This window comes from Meira miltonrushii (assembly GCF_003144205.1).
Source record: "Meira miltonrushii strain MCA 3882 unplaced genomic scaffold FA14scaffold_1, whole genome shotgun sequence".
NCBI classification, from domain to species: Eukaryota; Fungi; Basidiomycota; class Exobasidiomycetes; order Exobasidiales; family Brachybasidiaceae; genus Meira; species Meira miltonrushii.
Genome location: NW_020289943.1, coordinates 618,867 through 638,448, shown reverse-complemented (window position 1 = coordinate 638,448; position 19,582 = coordinate 618,867). Strand labels below are relative to the sequence as shown.

The window sequence follows — 19,582 nt, the reverse complement described above, 5'->3', positions numbered from 1 at the left end:
ATTGAGCCTCTTTTAGCCTGCATCACGTGTAGTGCCTTGCGGCTTTTTTCTGTCTGACGCGCTTAGGCCTGAGGTGTGTTCAAGTACACCTAGAAGAACTTCCTGAATGATCATTTCCTGCCTTCGGAAGCTCTCCTCTTTGGAAAATCTGATACTTTTATCAGCTGTTTGTTACGTCAGTATCGCAGTTGGCAATTATTGATAATCATAATGAAATTATTTTTGTCTCTGTAACCGTATCTTACGAGCTGTATTGATGAAACGCAACAAGTGATGTCTGGCAAGTTTAAGTTTTACTGCGTTTAAACGCGCGCGCGTGTGTGTGTGCGTAAGTGCGGCCCTACACACTGGCTTCTTCCCTTTCCTTTTTTTTCGTTGGTTTGAGATGCAGCCAAATCTTCTGATTAACAGATCATTCCTTTTACTCATTTCGCCATCATCATTTCTAGCCACGCCTTCTCTGCAGACCCATCAAGAGGTTGGATTTAGATTCCGCATTGCAGACGGCGCCGAGCTTCAGTGAAGAGATATCAACGAAGAAGAACTTTCAACCTTTTAAAACTCGCACAACATGTCTCGATTCGCAAGACCAGAAATGGTCTTAAAGCGTTCTGAGGAATTGATCGGTGTCGGTCAACCTCAAGCTGCTTTACAAGCCCTTCATGACGTTTTCACTTCACGTAGATTCCGTCAAACAAGCTTGACCACTTTGGAACCTATCATGTTGAAATTTGTCGATTTATGCGTCGAATTACGTCGTGGTAGAGTTGCAAAAGACGGTCTATTGCAATACAAAAATGTTTCACAAAACCAAAATCCAGCTTCGATCGAATTGGTAATCAAGCACTTTATCAAATTATCCGAAGAAAAGGTTCGTGTCGCACAAGAAAAAGCTGATGCTACCGCCAAAGAAGCACTTGAAGTGGACGATTTGGAAGAAAGTGAATCTCCCGAAAGTATGCTGTTAGGTGCTGTGACAAACGAAGAAAGTCGTGATCGTACAGACCGTGCACTCGTTACGCCTTGGTTGAAATTCTTGTGGGAATCTTATCGTACTGCTTTGGATATCTTGCGCAACAATGCTCGTTTGGAAGTTCCTTATCAACAAGTTGCCCATCAAGCATTGCAATTCTGTCTCACACTTCAACGTAAGACAGAATTCCGTCGTCTTTGCGATCTTCTAAGAACACATTTGGCAAATGTTGCCCGCCATGCACATCATTCGCATGCAATCAACATCACCGAGCCGGACACATTGCAACGTCATCTCGATACACGATTTGCACAATTAAACGCTGCTGTAGAATTGGAACTTTGGCAAGAGGCTTTCCGATCAGTTGAAGATGTTCACAATCTATTAACAATGGCCAAAAAGAGTCCCCGTCCAAGTATGATGGCAAACTACTACGAGAAACTTACAAAGATTTTCATGGTTTCCGATAATAATCTCTTCCATGCCGCTTCATGGAACAGATATTACGCCTTGGCACGTACAAACGTCAAGACGGAAGAGGAGCATACAAGAATGGCATCTTTGGTCTTGTTGAGTGCTTTGGCTGTGCCTGTCATTTCTTCAAGTGCTCCCGGTACAGGTAATATGAACAAAAGCAAGTCTGACTTCTTGATGGCTGATCAAGAGACCAGAAGCCGTACCGGTCGTTTGACGTCTTTGTTGGGTCTCTCTCAAACACCCACCAGAGCCGGCCTTTTGAAGGAAGCCCTTGCACGTAACGTCTTGAAGCGTGTCAAGCCTGAATTGCGTGACCTTTACAACATTTTGGAAGTCGAATTCCATCCTTTGAGCATTTGCCAAAAGATCGAGCCTATCATTCGCCAAATTGCCCAAGATGAGGAAATGGCCAAGTATGTCAAACCATTGCACTCAGTCATCTTGACCAGACTCTTCCAACAATTGAGTCAAGTTTACGATTCCGTCATGCTCAAAAAGGTCATGCAACTGGTTTCCGCCTTCAAAGCCCCTTACGATTATTCACCAATCGAAGTTGAGAACTTCGTTCTGAACGCATGCAAGAAAGGTCATTTGAACATCAGCATTGATCATGGAGAACAAGCAATCACCTTCCAAGATGATCCTTTCGATGCCAAGGTTCACCCTTCTGCTGCCTCTGGATCAGGATCCTATGCTTCGACCAGTACCTCCAATGACGGAGGAGATGCTGTCCGCTTGCAATCTACACCAAGCGAATTGGTCAGAACGCAATTGAGCCGATTGGCAACATGTCTCGATACTACGTTGAAGACTATCGACCCCAACATCCTCGATGCTGCTCGTGAGGCCAAACAAAATGCTTTCGCCCGTGCATTGGATCAAGCTGATCGTGAACACACTGCAGCCGTTGCCAGAAAAGCAATCTTGGCTCGTCGTCGCGAATTGTTGGAAGAGAGAGCAGTTCTACGTGAACGTGAGGAGACAGAGGCCAAGGCTGAACGTGCTCGCTTACAAGCACAAGCTGAACAAATTAGAGTTGCAGAAGAACAACGTCAACGTGAACAAGACCGTATCAAACGTGAAGTAGAGGCAGTCCGTTTGGAGGAAGCACGCAAGATGGCACAAAGCTTGAAGGAGAAGGGTGGTCTGAAGTTAACCGAAGAGGAATACGCCAACTTGGACACGGACAAGCTCGTTCAATTGCAAGTTGAGCAACTCGAACGTGAAAAGAAAGACTTGGCTGAAAGATTACGTATCGTTCACCGTCGTATGGATCACATGGAACGTGCTTACCGTCGTGAAGAGATTCCCTTGCTAGAGAGAGATTACGAACGTCAAAAGAAAGAAGATCAAGAATACCATAGAATTGCACGTCAAACATTGCTCCAAACCAGCCGTGATAAGCACGAAGCTGATTTGAACGTCAAGAAGAGACTTGCCCGTATCTTACCTGATTACAACAGCACTCGATCTGTCATTGAGGACAAGCGAAAGACTGTTCTAGAAGAACGCCGTAGAAGAGCACAAGAGCAAATTGAGATCGAGAAGCAAAAGAGACGTGCACAAATCGCCAAAGAACGCGAAGAAGAACGTTTGCGTGAAGAAGAGGATGCCCGTCTACGTGCTGAACAAGATGAACGCGATCGCGAAAGAGCTGAAGAGGAAGAACGTCAAGCTGCCTTGCGTGCAGAAGAAGAAGAGAAGAAACGTCACTTGGAAGCTGAGAAGGCACGTGAAATTCAAGAAAGAAGAGCCAAGATGGATGCACAATCTGAGAAACAAAGACAGAGAGAAGCAGAAATCGAAGCAAGACTTGCGAAGGAACGCGAAGGTGGATTTCGCGAGCCAAGCCGTGCTTCTCCCGCTTCTGCAGGACCACCAAGTTTCGGTGTCAAAGCCGGTGGATGGCGTGAGAAGTTGGCAGCAAGACAAGCAGCTGGTGGTGCAGGTGGTGAATCATCTCCTTCTGCTACTCCTGCTGCTACTCCTTATGGTGCACGTATCAATGGAGCAGGAACGCCTGCTTCAGAATCACGCAATCAATCTTCCAGCCCACATGGAAGTCCAGCTCAACCAGCATCTAGAGGACCATCTGCCTTTCAAAGAACGGGAGGCGGTGGTTGGCGTGATCGGGAGGCAGGTAAGACTGCTTCTGGACCTGCTACTCCTGAATCCGCACCTCGTGCTTCTACACCTAGTGCAGCAGCCGAAAAACCAGCCGCTGGTGGTGATGATGATGGATTTACTACCGTTCAAAGCAATGCTGCTCGTGGTAAGAGTAGTTACGTACCTCCTCATTTACGTCAAAAAAAGTAGAAAGTTGATTCGATTAGGAGGCAATTGTAGCAGAGGATCGAAATGTAATATTCATTTTTTTCCCTTTCATGTACATATTTCCACCTTTTCCCTTTACAACATCTGCAATTCATGTTTTATGTTACGCTATACAATGCATTTCATTATTTGAAAGGATATAATCTCGAACAGGTGGTATGGTACGGAATGCTACATGAGTACAAAAGTGGTGGGAGTACAGGATTGAATCTTGGTTTCGAGTGCTCTTTCAGGGTTGGGATTCTATGAACGTTTTTTATCGATTGAACTTCTATAAGCTGGATCGGAGACTGAGTAGCCTGGTGGGTTGTACTTCTCTGACTCTTTTTCGTACGTATCGTGTACTTGCGAAGTAGATGCAATATTCTGTTGTTGCAAAATGACCTCACCTCCATCAGGTGCGCGAGCTTTGATCGTACCAGTTGCAACTTTAAGAAGAGCTTTTCTACGAACGCCATTGATATCCTTATAAACGATAAAAGCCGAACGACCAACAGAAGCAACATTTCCACTAATCACTTTTGCTTCTGAGCCATATCGATGTTCGATCACCCTTCCGCTTGCTTCACCGCCATCTTTGAGCAAGCGTTCGGCGCTATTTGTTACTCCATCCAAAACGACATTAAAAGCGATCAAACTTCTATTCAATACGCCACGAAAACCTTTTGGATTTTGTACACTACCGTCAGATTGTGTTACTTGTTGAATTCCTGTTCGCTTTCCGATTTGATCTCCAACATTGGATGCTGCAGACAAGATTGCAGTAGTTGTACGATTACTAACACTTGTCACTTTTCCGCTCACATTACGAATTTGTCTTGCGGTATTGTGTGTTTGAGGGCTAAACGTAACTGCAGTTCTTCCGGACGTCGTCAAATTCGAATCAGTCGTATTGATACTTGCACCTCCAGACAATGGCTTTTCACCAAGCTCATCTCTTGATAGGGAGCCAGAATCACGGCGTGACCCGGGTTGTGAGGAAGGTGGCGTAGAACGGGTAACATAAGAATCCGCAGCCTTTAACATCTTTGTTCCTGCCCATTGAGATCCTTTTTCCAACGAGCGAGAAACAAGATTCGCTCCACGCAAAAGCCAATCATTTTGATATGCAGGTGACAATTGTCCGTTCTCATCTCTTGGTGCAGCAGAGACTTGTACCATTTGTTGAGAAGTACTTCCTTCTTCGGGCAATTCCAAAATGACTGGATCCTTTTCGTGACCGGGTTTGTGTAACGTAGAATCTTCTTGCAATTGCCAAAGTCCATCAATTGTACCTAGCAGCTTTCCTTCATCGTCCAGCAATTCCAACTTTGCTTTTTCTTTATTCGCACTGCCGCTTGTGTTACTGAAAGCGTGGAAGGCACAGTAATCAGACAAGATCTCTTCAAAGTCTCGAAGAGATTGTCGATCGCTTGTATTGAAGCTCAATTGAATTGCAGCATCTGGAATTTCTGCTGAAGGAAACGAATAGGTTGCAATATTGCCACTTTCCGGGATGACCGTTTGACTTGATTTGATCGGCATTGAGAAATCCGTTCCAACCTCCAATGCAAGCCAAAGGTCTGTTGAAGTCTTTTCTTTTGCTTTCCCATTGCCGGTAGAGGATGATGTAAAGTCTGCAAAGGGATCTTCAACAGGTACACTGACAAAGATGGCTTTCAGAGTACCACTTGCTAATTCAACATCAGGTTCTCCCTTGAACTTTTGAATGACTTTTGCACCATTGATTTCTTGAAGAACGACGCCTTTTACATCTGCTTCATTTGGGAAGTTGGTCATTTCGAACAAAAGCTAGTATTGTAGTTTGTTCTGCAGTGATGGTGGTGAGGTGTCAAGCAGAGTTGAATGGAATGAACCGCACTTTATATAACCAACCGATTGCCACTTTTGCCTTATTACGGAGATGAAATCGTGGCAGTGATCAAACCGAAGGGGGCAATTGTGAAAAGGTTGACAGCAATCTTCTTTATGGGGAAGGCAGTGCACGTACATTGGGTTGGCTGTGTGGAGGATTTGCAGCAGTGTGTCTGTGTGTTTTTTCATCTTGGCATATTCTCCGATTTTCCATTTTAATAATGCAGTGCTAAAGTCCGCGTTTCATAACCTCGTCCGCCCGCGCTTCTTTGGATTGTGTACTCGATAGGATCAGCTGTAATTTGCATACATACGTCCGAGCTGCGTGGCGTGGCGTTGTGTGTGCATGCAACGCTCGACCGCATCTTACAGGATATTTATGCAATCGCTGACCGGGTAAATTACGGATAGACGAAACATGCGCAGCGCGTTTGTTAACAGCTGCTACATGCACGCGCCGGTGAAAAACGTTCTTTTGTCGAATTCTGTTTTGTCTGAGCGGTTGTTTACCTGCTTTGTATGTCTTGGCAAGGGCGTTCTTTTTTGTTCTAATAAGATTGATCGGTGAATAAGCAAGAAAAGCTGCAAGGCTTGTACGCTAATTGTGTTTGAATTGGGTAACATCGATGTGATATATAACTTGGGGTCCCCCTTGGTAGACAGGCAACTTGTCATTTTCATTTGCATCCTCGGCATTCCTTGTCCAGAGTATATTTCATGCATTCATAAAAGAGATCTGATCAGTTTTAGACGCGGATTGAGTGAGGGGGTTATTTATAAATCAGAAAGCAGGCAACATTGACCGCATATGATGTAATTGTTAAGGTCCAAGGAACCGCGAGGGGTATCAATAAAAATCTTTCTGTTCACCATCATCTTCTCATTTTCACCCCCTTTTTACGTTTCGACAAAAGCAAATTATTGGCCTTTTTACTGGGCTGATTCTTTACGCCTTCACATTCGTTTCCGATCGATAAATAGACACTCTTTTTCGTTCTCAGCCCCCCTTTTGATTCTCAAGATCCCGATTCAAACCTCCCCTCTCTTCACCTTCACAATATGCGTTTCTTTTCAACTTTAACTTTGGCAGCCGCAGCCTTTTCTGCTGGTTGCAGTGCAATGCCATTAGAAGCTCGTGATAGCCTACCCGATTCGATCAAAGTACCCGTCAAGAATTTGTACCCAGAAGATGGTGTTTGGAACTTTGATACAAAACAATTGATCCAATCCAATTTATGGAAAGGTAGATTGTCAGTTTACAAGCCAAGCGATAACTCTCACTTTAACGTCTTAATCCCTGGCGTTTCATCTTCCGGTGATGGATCCCAACAAATGGCAGGTGTTTCTTTGGACAAACGTACAAATGCAAAACGTTTGTTCGCCGTTGCAAAACCTTCGGACGCTTTCCGTTTTGACGGTACTGTTCATGATCAAGGACCATGCTCTTTCCATGCATTCAACCTTCCCCTTTCTTCTACTTCCAAGCCAGCTTGGTCAGTCGATTTGCGCCCCGTTCAAAGCGCATTTCAACAAAAGTACGGTACCCGCCCATACGGTAACGTTGCCTCTGCTCAAGATAACGATGGTTACTCGTACGTCATCTTTGCTTTAGGTGCACCTGCAATTGCCAGAGTTAGCCCTGACGGAAAGACTGTTGAACCATGGTTCTTTGAAAAGTCTAATGGAAGTCAACGTCCAGGTTATACCGGAGTTGCATTCATTCCAGAAGAGAATGCAATCGCTGCTTTCGGTGGTCCACGTCCTTTGACTTTGTTCCGATTGAGCGATTCTACACCCACAGCCAAAGCAGTTACAATCAATGGCAACTTTGGTTCTTTGTCCGGTACTGAAAAAGTCAAAGCGATCCCAGGCAATGACGGTAAAACCAGATTGATCGGTGCAAAAGCTCCCGATGTTTACTCTTTCACTTCAACAGATGGTTGGAACAGTGCCTCTTTCAAGACTTTCACCCGTAAAGGATTCCAAACGAACTCTTTGACTACCATCTTTGAATATGGCACAACAGCTGTTCGTGGTATTTACGGTGCAGGTGCTTACTTTGACACAGCAAACGGTGGTAAAGGTGGTCAAACGGTCTTCCCTGCTTACCGTATCAGCCAAGACTTGTTGGCTTAATGTGACTGTTATCCAAAATCCCATTTTTCCCAAACATAGCAACCTCCGACCCCCTCTTATTCAGTAACAACGGACAATTCATTTTCAATTTGATGTGAGCATCGCACTTTGTTGCCTTGCCTTTCCAATCTCTAGATAGATTGATTGTGTGATAGTGGTGAGCATATGCGTATGTTTGCACTCCGTGGACATTATGGTAAATGACAAATGTTCGAGTCAAAATGGACGCGATTAGCCTAGCTTGAGAAAGTTGAGTCAGGCTGCAGGCATGCACACGTAATCTTTTACCGATTAAAATTTCAAAAGAAGGTGTGTGTCGTATGACTTACTGATTTGTACAAAGAAGAAAGGTTTGAAGTAAGGTATATTAATCAAGTCGTAAAAAGTCTCATTCTTTACCCTCATCACTCATACAGAAACCTATACTTAAACAACGAATGGCTACAAATAACTCTGGATTTGCTCTTTCAGCAACATCCAAGCCATTCATACCTCCACAAATTGGATCAAACATTTCTTCTTCCGGATCGACATTGCCAAAGAATGAGCATGATGGCAAGAACAGAGAAGATAATAACACAAACGGTAGTACAGCCAATAAGTCTTCCACCTCTTCTCGAGGTCGTGGGTCCAACAGAGGAAGGGGCAGAGGTACAGGTAGAGGTAGAGGCGGTGCCAGTAATGTAGCAGGAAGGGAGGGAAGTGGCGAATCGAGTAAAGTGAATGCAGCGAAAGAAGATGGCACTAAACACAATTCAAGTAATACCACTGCATCGAATGTACAAAATGGTCAAGCAAAGAACGCAAATCGGAACGGAAAGGGAAAAGCGAACGATGAAGATGATACAGGCAAACGGAAAGGCGGAAAGCCAAATGGAAAGACAGAAGAGGCTACACAAAGGAAAGGCGGCAATCAAAAGCAAGGTAGAAAATTCGCTGGTAAGCTAACTTCCAAAGCAGATGAAATAGAAGATGAAAATGCAGTAGATAAGCTTCAAATAACACAATTAGCAATCGAAACGAGCGATTTACGATCTCGATTGGTATTGGAATTATCGACTGGTCAATATGATTGTGCGATTTGCTATTCGTGCGTTACGACAAAGAGTGCGATATGGTCTTGTCAGCAATGTCACTCAGTTTTACACTTACCTTGCGTAAAGAAATGGGCACTTTCAAGTGTTGAAAAGGTGGAAGCACAAAATGCAATGCAAGATGACGCTTCGATGCGATCAAGGAAAGGTACATGGAGATGTCCAGGCTGTCAATTATCCCATACGCGAGAACAAATACCGAGCATATACAAATGTTGGGATGGAAGGGTGATCGAACCTCAAGGCGGTAAGGGTATTCCACCTCATTCGTGTGGAAAGCCATGTGCGAAAGGGAAATGTATGCATGGTTGTGCGGCTGGCGTTTGTCACCCGGGTCCTTGTCCGCCTTGTCCGATCACTGTCACGAAAGGCTGTTTCTGTGGATCACAAAAAGTTTCACTGAGATGTTCGCAAATGCAATCTAGTCCAACTTCCGAACCGACCGGGGTCAGCTGTGGTAAAACATGCGGAAAGCAATTAGCCTGTGGTCAGCACCCATGTGACCGAATATGCCACTCGGGACCTTGTGGACAATGCGAGGAAGACGTACTGTCGAAATGCTATTGTGGACGGAAGGAAAAGCAAATGAAATGCGGAAGTGGTGATGTGAAACAGAGTACAACGGAAGACGGAATAGAATGGAAGGGAAGGTGGCGCTGTGAATCCGAATGTGATCGTTTATTCGATTGTGAGATACATCATTGCAAGAAGCAATGTCACGTTCAAGAGCAAGCACCTTCACCTTGTCCATTCTCACCACTGTTCATTCAATCCTGTCCTTGCGGTGCTGAACAACTTAATGCGAATAGATCTTCCTGTCAAGATGAAGTCAAGACTTGTAGCAACACATGCGGCAAATCGTTGGTATGCGGCCATCAATGCTCTTCGAAGTGTCATCTGGGTGCATGCCCTCCATGTACTGTACCAGTTGTGACACCTTGCCGTTGCGGAGAGACGAAGAAGCAACTTACATGTCATGAAAAGCAACGCGAAGAAGCTGAAGGTGGTCAAGAGATTCTATGCCAGACTGTCTGTCGCTCGGTTAGATTATGTGGCAAGCATGAATGTCGCAGAAGATGTTGTCCCTTATACTTCCAAGCAAAGAACAAGAGTAAAAGAAAGCCAACTTATGACGAATTATTGGAACAAGATCCAGCAGGCTATCATACATGTGATCATACATGCGGTAAGCTCTTATCTTGTGGCTTACATCGATGCGAGAATGCTTGTCATCGAGGTCAATGTCCTCCTTGCTTGCAAGCTTCATTCGATGAAATAAGCTGTCACTGTGGTCGGACAGTCTTGGAGCCCCCCGTACCTTGCAGTACTCGTGTTCAATGTCACTTTCCATGTGCACGACCACCGCCCGAATGCAATCATCCACAAGTCAGTCACGATTGTCATGGCGATGACGAAAGTTGTCCGCCTTGTATATTCTTGGTGGACAAAGCTTGTATGTGTGGTAAGAACGTTGTTTCAAACGTGCCATGTCATCGGTCGAGGGTATCTTGTGGTCAAACATGCAATACAGTCTTACCTTGCGGTTTTCATCGTTGTTCTTCGCTTTGTCATGAACAGGGCAATTGTGGACCCTGTCAACAAATGTGCGGTAAGCCAAGAAAGTGTGGCCATCCTTGTTTGGATGCTTGTCATGCGCCTGCAGCTTGTTCTGAAGCAGAATCTTGTCCGGCTTGGGTTACACTGTTGTGTGCATGCGGCAATATTCAACAAAGGGTTCGTTGTGGTTCATCCTTGCACAATCCTGTGGAACCTGATCGTACACTGCAATGTACGGATGCTTGTCTTTTAGCACAGAGGAATGCTAAGCTTGCCGAAGCATTCGGTTTGAGTACTGCGCAACATCAAGCGAGACAACAGCCAAGCGAGTATCCGATGTCAACATTGACGTTCTATGGAACGAATTCAACAATTCGTAAATGGTGCGAGGAAATTGAGAATACACTCACCGAATTGATCCGATCAAATCGACATGCGATCATCTTGCAACCCACAAATGCAACTCAACGTCAATTTATGCATGATCTGGCCAACGTTTTCCGTTTACAATCTGAAGATGTAGATGAAGAGCCTAGAAGGTCAGTTGCTATTCGTCGTTCGATCAACGCTCATGTGCCTACGCCTACACTTTCGGAAGCTTATAGACAACATCAAGAGACTTTGGCAAGATTGCGTCCTACAGCCTTGGGACCTTTGAAAAGAGGACCGGCCAATTCGGGCAAATCTACTCCAGGAACTGTTACGCCAACTGGAGGCAATGCATGGGGAACGTCATCCGAACAACAAATGAATGCGTTGATGCTACGTGGCGTGTTTGGAATCGATGAGAAATCTTTGACGGAAACTATCCGTAAGATGGCTGGTGTTCCGATTCATGTTCGTTGGATGAACGAAGAAGATGTGATTGTTTTGATCTCAAATACATCTACGGCTAAATTGCACGTCCTTCGAAATGATATTCGCAATGTTGCTTTATTGAATGACGGATCTTCGCGGTTAGCAAGTGACGTAACTGTTTGTCTTTGCGATGAACGTGGAAAGGTATTACGATTCGATTCAAATTCAGGCCAAGACCATTCTGCTTCGTCAGCATCTAGGGGAATCTTGAACCGTAATGGCTCTGCTTCGGCTGCTTGGTCCGCCACAACCACGAGCAAGCCTACAAGACCTATGGGATCGGGTTGGGCGGCTGTTGCTGCTACAGCTCCCGCAGCTCAGTCACCTCGTCCTAAAGCAAGTGCTTGGGGTACGGCAGCACCGATACCCTCAATTAGCAGCGCATCGATGGACAGACCATCTTCAATCAATCCTCCAACCACCAGTGCAGCTGTAGAGCCAGAACGAGTTGATACAGCAATTGTACCGGAAGCATGGGACGATACAAGCTTGAGCTAAGAAAGTATTGTAGTCAATGTATCAATGAAAATAGTGTTTGCATTGGGAGGCGAAAGTTGTAATGATACAGTAATAAGAGAATCTAGGTTTCTGAAATTGTGTTAAAAGTCATGTGTCATTGTATGTGATTTAATCAACATCATCTCGTGTGTTGTCAATTTTGGATGTTCGTAAATTTTCCGTCAATGTGCCAACATCTTGACTTGCTCTTCGACCTGCATTTCGACCTAAACTTCGAGCAATACGTGAAGTAACATTTTCCAATCCTAATCCTAATCCGCTTCCGTTTGACAAACTTTTTGAGGTTTTATTTGCAGATGAAGTTGGAGTGGCCAGCACTGTATCTGCAGAAGCGCTTTGAGCAGAAGCAGATTCATCTTCATCTCCAAAAGAAGGTATTGTTTGTCTAGAAAATCGACGAGAGCTTATAGAAGAAGATCGACCATTGAGCCTGGCCGTCTTTTGCGTGTCAAACTGCTGCATTGGCGATTCAACAAGCTCTGAATGCGGGATTCGATCCTGAGAAACAGACGAAGCGTTCAAATCACTTTCCAAAGCATCCTCCAAATCATCAGCGATTGAATCGTGTAGCTTTTGATGCGTGCTTGCGTTCACTGTTGTGACTCTAGCAAGCGAAGGTCGTGGCTTAAGAGGTGAAAGAGAGGTAGGGAAGATTGCATCTCGATTTGCACGCTCAGCCGAAGAAGGAGGATTGATATCAGAAACGGTTCTTGAATGGTGAATAGCGTCACTAGGTTCTACTTGAGAATGCGCATTGCTGTATGTCGGTGTCCGAAGGATACCTTCGCCAACAGGTCTATTGGCTTGGCGAATACGTGAAGAAGATTGTTTGGTCGAAACGGAATCTGTGCTAGAGAACGGTGAATGTGATCCTCCAGGGCTTAATTTTTCGCCTGGTAATGCCGAAGCCGTAAACCTGCGTAAAGATCGATCCGAAAGACTGCGTTGATCTGAGCCATTGCTATTACGACTAGTCATGCCTGTGCCGGTAGCAGTAGAAGCTTCTCCATTTGGAGAGAGCTGTGGTGATGTAGCATTGCGACCACCTGTCGTGTCGAAAGTGCCTCTGCGATTCGACCAAGGAGTGTTTCGAACATTAGGAGAGTTCAATCGACGCAAATCCAAAGATGATCGTCTCTGAATCCGATCTTCTTGCAAAAGGCTTGTTTTGTTGGGGCTCTTGGGTGTGTAGCGAGGAGCCATTCGAGTACGAGTATGGATTGAGTCGGTAGATCGATCGCCCACATCGAGCATTTGGCGTGTATGAGCGGTCCACACAGCGGAAAAAGCAATCAAACCATCTGTCAAGCTGCGCATCTGATCGTCGCTCCATCTAACAATCGATCCCAAACCACGTTCGACTTGTGCAAATGCTTCTATGGAATCTTGACCATCCCCTTCCAGTTCTGCATCGATTTGAAATCCTAATATAGCTTGAATTATCGTCTTCAAACCATTATTGATTTCTACAGATGTTGCACTAGCCTCTCGCATACGTTCAATCAACTGGACAGCCTCACGAGTGACATCGGAAGCGGCTGAATCTGAGCCGTTAGGTCGAAGAAGCTGACGCTCAAGATTATCGATGCAGCTTTGCAGATTACGAGCGTGTAGTGGGCCATTTGAATCATTTGCTATATTGTGACGGCTGTTAGAGTTGGCAGGAGTCACAGCCGACTGTGCAACACTGAGACGGCTGGTAGCTCTGCGAATGGCTGATTGCTGAGAAATTTCGGGAGTACGTGGAACTGTTTCAAGATAAGGGTGCACGCCTAAACGTGAAGTTTGATTCTGTCGTAGAGATGCTCCAATCCGTTTTGATTCTGGTGAAAGTTCGATTTGAGCACGATCAAAGTATACATTTGCCTTCCTTGGCTCAGTAGAAGGTCTAACGCTCGTCGCAGAAGTAGTCGCAACTGATGTAGAAGGCGTGCTGCTCATATTTGATCTTGCACGCGAAGCACGACTGGATGCGCGAGATTGACTACGAGTGGCACCTGTGCCAGTCAATTCGTCTATCCGCATTCGAAGATCATCCAAGCCTGACGTAGTCCGGCCACCATCTGTCATCAGTCTTTGCCTTTCTCGCAATGAATGAATACGCTCATCCTTATCCCTTTGATCCAAAGCTGCTGCGACAGTACGTGGACTGTATGTTTGCCCTGCCAATTCAGGCATTGGTGGTACATCATCGAAAACATCACGTCCATGAGCACGTCGCATGCTTGCTCGTGAGGCACTTCTGTGCAGATCTGAAGTTCCATTTGATGATCGATGAGAGTATGTCGATGAAGCAGACACTTTCCTCTGACGTGCTGCTTCACTTGGCGAATAGAGAATATCAGCTTGGTCTGCTTTTTCTACGACTGAAGATGTTCTGGGAGTAGGATTACGACCCAAATATCTCGAGACGCTGCTAGTATCAACGGAGACTCGACTTGGGCGTCCTGCAGGCAAATCTTCGGCATCTGCATCTGAAGCAAATCGCCTGGCGCGGTAATTTGCTGACGGCAAAGAATCATTTCGCTTATCGCTCGCTTCACTGCTGCTTGGCCATTCGTGTTGTGATGTTGTGCCAAAACTGCGTCTTGGTCCTGTGGGTGCTGATGTCGTTGTCCAATCTTTAGTATCAGCTCGTGAACCTGCTCGAAAGTGTTCAGGGAGAGCGGTCCTTCGGCCAGTATTTTCCCTGCCAACTGTGGAAGGATACTTGTTTTGATTTGCATCTGAGCTTCGTCTTGCCGATGTACGCGATGCTTTACCGCTTGAGAACTGATCTTCAGGAGAAACAGAATGACGAGGAAGTACTTCTGTGCCCGCACTTCTAAATTGAGAAGCGCGTGCCGTAGCAGCAGCTTTTTTGCTTGATGAGCTGGTCGAACTTTTCTTCCTACGACGGTCTCCAAATACTGGACCACTTCCTTCTGTATCAGAAGTCTCCCCTCCATCTTTGACTTGCGTCATGGGCGTCTTTGATCCATCTTTCGAAGAAGTGCGATCTCGTTCAGATTCGAATGAATTGTCTGTTGATCTTGCTCCAAGACGAGATTCGGAGCGCATCCTTGAAACATCTTGTTCTAGCAAAGCGCTCTTTTTACGTCTTTCTTGACGTAAGGCTCCAGGCCCTGTCGTTCTCAAAGATGAATCTGGCGATTGGCTATCGGGATCATTGGTCTTGATTGTGGCTGATGAATCTTGATGGCGAAGACGTGAAGCGGACATCCGTTCTAGATCTGGCAAACCTGGCTTCCTTCTCAGCTCGCGAGGTGTATCATCTGATGAACTTTGATCTGTTGCATTGCCTTTCAGAGTGTTCCGTCTAGGATTGCTTGGTAGGATGGCCGTATCGGTACTGTTGACGTCACCTTGTGAACCATCCATCTTTTTATCTTTATGAAATGTTTCCATACGTTCAGCCAAAAGGACTAAACTATCGATCAAAGACAAAGAAAACGTTTGTTTGAATGGAGATGTTAAAATCTTTTTTTGTGATCGACGTTTAGGGTACCAAAGCATTCGCGCTTAATCTTTGAATAAGAAGCGAGCCATCCGGCGATTATTTTGCAATCATAAAGTCGTATGAAGTGTGAGTCAAATCTCTCTTGTGTTTGTTGCGTGTTTTATTTCATGGTTGTTTCATTCAATCTTTCTCTCTCAATGAAGTGATGATAGTAGAGATGAAAAACCTCCGATGCCGAATGCATGCATAACAGTAAAAGCTGCTTAACACACACACTCTGTGACTTTAGGCGTAGCGCTTTTGCCCTTCAAGTGGATGCTGTTTTAGCGGCTAAAATGAAAGCGCGAAAGGAGCATTTGACAGGAGATGCTCTCCCCCCTTACGCGTGTTTGACAACAGGGACGCGTTCAAGAGAGAAGAACAGTTGAATCAGTATTCATTACATCACTTCATTCATCAATGCCTCACGCCTTCATCATAAGGGGCAGTCAATAGCGATCTTATGAGATAGAGAAGAGAGTTATTTGATGAAGATGTAATAAAGTTTTATTCTGCGACAATAAACAAGTTTAACCGCGGACCACTTGGCGGAGAGCATATTACGGGTGTGCCTTTTTATAGAGAAGAAGAACACTTTTAGCGCAGATTGATAGAAATTATTCTTAATCGGAACCGGCTAAAACGGAGTTGGAATTTGATATGAGTTGAAGTGATAATATCTTACACAAGTCTATACTCCGAACCATCACTTCTCTTAACACGAAAACGGGTGACCTTCTTTGCTGGGTTTGAAGAGAACTTTATCACACTTTTTATCAGTCACAAAAGTTTTGAATGACGTTTTGTTTGTTTTTTGTGGCGCTTTGATCGACTTCGCGGTCCGTGCTGTCGTATGTAAGGCACTACTTATTGCCACAAAGATTGTCGATCAAAAGTCTAATCAATCAATCCAATCAAAGAACGTGCTTGGATAAAGCGGAAAGATCTGTATTCGGACAAGCGCTTCTCATTTATTGACTCTCATCATCGAAACAGTCAATCATGACCGACACGCAAGAACAGGTAAATGTATTGATACTGGGAGGGATGCAACATGTTGGTCGATCGCTCGTTCATTTCTTACTGAACGAATTGCCTGCATCACAAACAAAGATTGGTCATATTCGAATAGCAGACAAATTCTTGGTAACGGAAACAGCGAGGACAATCTATGTCGAGCCAGAAATGCTGAAAGCCATGCAAGAAGGTAGAGTGGAACATATACAAGCAAATTTGAACATTCAAAGTACGGCAGAAAAAATGTTTGAAGGACCAAATGGGATAAAGTACGATTATGTTTTTGATCTGAGCGGAGAAGGTATAGTGAATCATATGTTACCGGCACAAGTCTTGTTGGAAAGAACTACGAAATTGACCGGCCTACTTGCAAAGATTGCTAGCAAAAAAGGTGTCAAAGCATACATTCGCGATACACCTCCATTCTGGTTGAGTAAGGCAGGAGAGACTAACTACTCGGAAAACTTTATGGTAGAACAAGGACAAGGTGCAGAAACAGCTCGGGCATACTATTACTATGAAGCAGAAAGGGCAGCAGCAATAAATGAAACGTTACCTTTGGTCATTCTAAGATCGGCAAATGTGTTTGGACCGCATCAATACCATGGCACAGTCACTCCACGAATCGCTCTGGGTGAGGTATACGCTCATCTCAAAGAGCCTTTCAGACTTCTATGGTCAGCGGATCTAAGGCTACACACTTTGCATTCTCGTGATTGGTGCAGAGGTGCTTGGAAAGCGGCAGAATGGATGAGCAGCCGATCAAGAGAAGAAGCCAACAAGATTGCAGGAGAATCTCTCCCATATATCAAACCGAAGGATGTTGGCAAGATTGGCGAAGTTGTCGACAAGAGCAAGTCTGCCGAAAATGCTTCTATTGAGAATATTTGTCTACCTGAAAAGACGCCTATTGCACCCGTTTTCAATTTGGCTGATCAGGATGACATGACACAAGGAAAGATTCTTGATGTGATCGGAAAAGTATTTGATATTCAGACTGGCTTTACCAATGCTGCAATCAATGCATGGGCTAAGTTGAACTTGAATAGCGTAGTGGACGAAGCAAATGAGAAGCATACAGAAGCAGTAGCTGAAATATATCCCAATCAAGATCCCCCGATCAGATATACCCCACACACATGTTATCTTGGCACTCAAGATCTTGCCCAGAAGGCTGAAGCGCTTGATCCAACAAAGGCGGAAAAGATTCTTGGATGGAAAGCAAAAGAGAAATTTGACGAAGATACAGTCAAGGAGGTGATCCAAAGCTTCAAAGATGCAGGCGCTTGGCTTACGAGATGATTATGTTACAATTATGACAGAAACAACAATGATGCTCTAATATACAAATGAATCCGTAGTAGTATTTCGTCTCATTGCGTGTTCCTCTTCTATCCTTTGTGTCGCTGCCACCATTTGGGCATCCCATTCAGCCTCATTTAGACCGTAGTCGTCTCCAACAGACTTCCACAGGTTCTCTTCATCTTCTCTATCTTCGTTGACTGGCTCTATTACGCTCTCTTCTGAGTCCATGCCAAGAGTCTTGAGTGAATGAACGCCACTAGGGCAGATGATGTAGTCAACGCTGCTTTGTGGCCCAATTTGAATTGGTGCGAATGGATTCAAGACAACCGTAGCCTTTCTAATACCAAACAAATGCTTTCCCGGCAGATTTGAATCGGCAAGTCGAAAGTGTTGATGACGAGGAAGAGGGATTTTCTGTGGGCTTACCGAAAGCATCACTCGAACATTGATCCCGTTCACCCAATTCAATCCCATAGATGCCATCTGCGTGTCTGACATGAAGTCTTCTATCAGTTCAGCTTTAGATGATTTGGAATACTTGTTCATTCTTATATCTCCCAAATTTGCCATAATGCCAGCAAATTGAAGCTCTTGAAAAGGAAGACTGAGAAATGCATCTTGGCCTTTGGGAGTCGGTTGGGGTTTGAAAGTTGGCTGCTTCTGTGTGTTATCAACAGACGCACTCTTTTGAGTGGAAGAAGTCACTTCATCAATTCTGGATTCCAGCCATGTACGTATTGCCTCTTTATGTCGATCTTGCGGGTCTATCACATGATTGACAACCATAACAGCTGAAGGATTTTTCTGGTCCATCATAGCAAGCCTTTTGAGGTTATCGCTCAATTCGCAACCTATCTGCGATCGGGCCACCGCCACTGGCCCATTGTACAAACCACGTATTAGATCTGCACCTTCATTGATTACTCTCGTCAGATCGTCTAATACTATGAGACCCAAAGGCGATAACTTTTTGCTTGTGATATCTTCAATCAAGGCAGGTATCCTGTCCGTGATGGTATAGTTTAGCATGTTATACAAAAGTGGACTATCCAGGTTCACATTCTGCAAAAGAGTTGTTCTAGCTGCTTCTTGTGCCTCTTGCAAGGTGTAGCATCTTTTTTCACTGGAAGCAAATGCACCTTTTCGTCTTTTTGGCTTTCGAGTATCGCCTTGCTGGATTTGAATGTGTTTTTGTGCTTCTTGCTCCCTTGCTTTACGAACTTGCTCTGCCATAAGATACCTTTCTTCAATCATTGCATCGCACATTTGCTGCATTCTCCAAACCAAGGTCGCTTGTTCTGCCTGGCCATCAAAAGTGATCAAGACCACGGACCTTTGTTGGTCAGCGGGTCGGATTCCCACACCTTGTATCATATTGAGCAAGCTGTCTTCTCTTTCCTCTTGTGCTGGTGTTGTCTCTGTCGCATGTATTGCCGTGGTCAACGCTAAGGCGGTAAAGATTGCAGATTGGAGGATGATTTGCGTCTTTCCGGTGGCAAACCTTCCCGATATCTCTGTCAATGCGCCCTCTCGTAGTCCTCCTCCAAGAAGCTGGTCGATGTGTTTATCTCCGGTGGACCTCCACTGCTCAGTAGGGTAAGCCCTGTCATCTTGTGTCCGATTTTGTTCCTTTTCCAATAGATCCAAAGCGCTCACTGCATTTGGTGCTTGAATAGCATGTGCTGCCGAGGTGATGTATGCTATTCTTTCTTCGCTTGAAACTCGATTGAAGAGTGCATTCAATTCTTTCTCCGATTTCTGTAGCAATTGTCCTACATCCTGTATTCCGGCTGAATGCGCAAATCTGTGTTAGTTGTAATGTTTGCCATGCAGTACTCCATCATCACTCACCATTCTTGTATGCTTTTGCTTCATCATCAGAGATTGGCAGCAGTTCTAATTGCGCTGCTTTCATATTTGTTTGATGATGGTTGACTAAATGCAATCAACAAAAGACCA

The 19,582-nt window shown here is 44.8% G+C and overlaps 7 protein-coding genes across 7 annotated transcripts; 4 read left to right on the top strand and 3 right to left on the bottom strand.

The window, feature by feature from the left end:
• Positions 1 to 357: 357 nt before the first annotated feature.
• Positions 358 to 3,897, top strand: FA14DRAFT_5481 (uncharacterized protein). Its single transcript, XM_025502518.1, has one exon. It carries the CDS (start codon positions 572 to 574, stop codon positions 3,764 to 3,766), a length of 3,195 nt encoding a protein of 1,064 aa, XP_025357007.1. The 5' UTR covers positions 358 to 571; the 3' UTR covers positions 3,767 to 3,897.
• FA14DRAFT_5498 (uncharacterized protein) lies at positions 3,897 to 5,992 on the bottom strand. Its single transcript, XM_025502519.1, has 2 exons — positions 5,775 to 5,992; positions 3,897 to 5,675 (listed from the first exon to the last, which is right to left on the bottom strand). Exon 2 carries the CDS (start codon positions 5,561 to 5,563, stop codon positions 4,028 to 4,030), a length of 1,536 nt encoding a protein of 511 aa, XP_025357006.1. The 5' UTR covers positions 5,564 to 5,675; positions 5,775 to 5,992; the 3' UTR covers positions 3,897 to 4,027.
• Positions 5,993 to 6,428: 436 nt separating this feature from the next.
• Positions 6,429 to 7,907, top strand: FA14DRAFT_169659 (uncharacterized protein). Its single transcript, XM_025500223.1, has one exon. The coding sequence runs from the start codon at positions 6,698 to 6,700 to the stop codon at positions 7,772 to 7,774; it is 1,077 nt and encodes a 358-aa protein (XP_025357005.1). The 5' UTR covers positions 6,429 to 6,697; the 3' UTR covers positions 7,775 to 7,907.
• Positions 7,908 to 8,115: 208 nt separating this feature from the next.
• Positions 8,116 to 11,915, top strand: FA14DRAFT_186882 (uncharacterized protein). Its single transcript, XM_025501548.1, has one exon. It carries the CDS (start codon positions 8,212 to 8,214, stop codon positions 11,779 to 11,781), a length of 3,570 nt encoding a protein of 1,189 aa, XP_025357004.1. The 5' UTR covers positions 8,116 to 8,211; the 3' UTR covers positions 11,782 to 11,915.
• On the bottom strand, positions 11,724 to 15,465 carry FA14DRAFT_5474 (uncharacterized protein). The gene is made up of 2 exons (XM_025502516.1): positions 12,618 to 15,465; positions 11,724 to 12,076 (listed from the first exon to the last, which is right to left on the bottom strand). The coding sequence occupies exons 1-2, from the start codon at positions 15,316 to 15,318 to the stop codon at positions 12,054 to 12,056; spliced, it is 2,724 nt and encodes a 907-aa protein (XP_025357003.1). The 5' UTR covers positions 15,319 to 15,465; the 3' UTR covers positions 11,724 to 12,053.
• An 883-nt stretch (positions 15,466 to 16,348) lies between these two features.
• On the top strand, positions 16,349 to 17,620 carry FA14DRAFT_117274 (uncharacterized protein; the record flags this gene model as incomplete). The annotated part of the gene is made up of 1 exon (XM_025496225.1): positions 16,349 to 17,620. One exon carries the CDS (start codon positions 16,349 to 16,351, stop codon positions 17,618 to 17,620), a length of 1,272 nt encoding a protein of 423 aa, XP_025357002.1.
• FA14DRAFT_159105 (uncharacterized protein) lies at positions 17,289 to 19,549 on the bottom strand. Its single transcript, XM_025498055.1, has 2 exons — positions 19,475 to 19,549; positions 17,289 to 19,413 (listed from the first exon to the last, which is right to left on the bottom strand). Exons 1-2 carry the CDS (start codon positions 19,536 to 19,538, stop codon positions 17,657 to 17,659), a joined length of 1,821 nt encoding a protein of 606 aa, XP_025357001.1. The 5' UTR covers positions 19,539 to 19,549; the 3' UTR covers positions 17,289 to 17,656.
• Between the last annotated feature and the right edge of the window lie 33 nt (positions 19,550 to 19,582).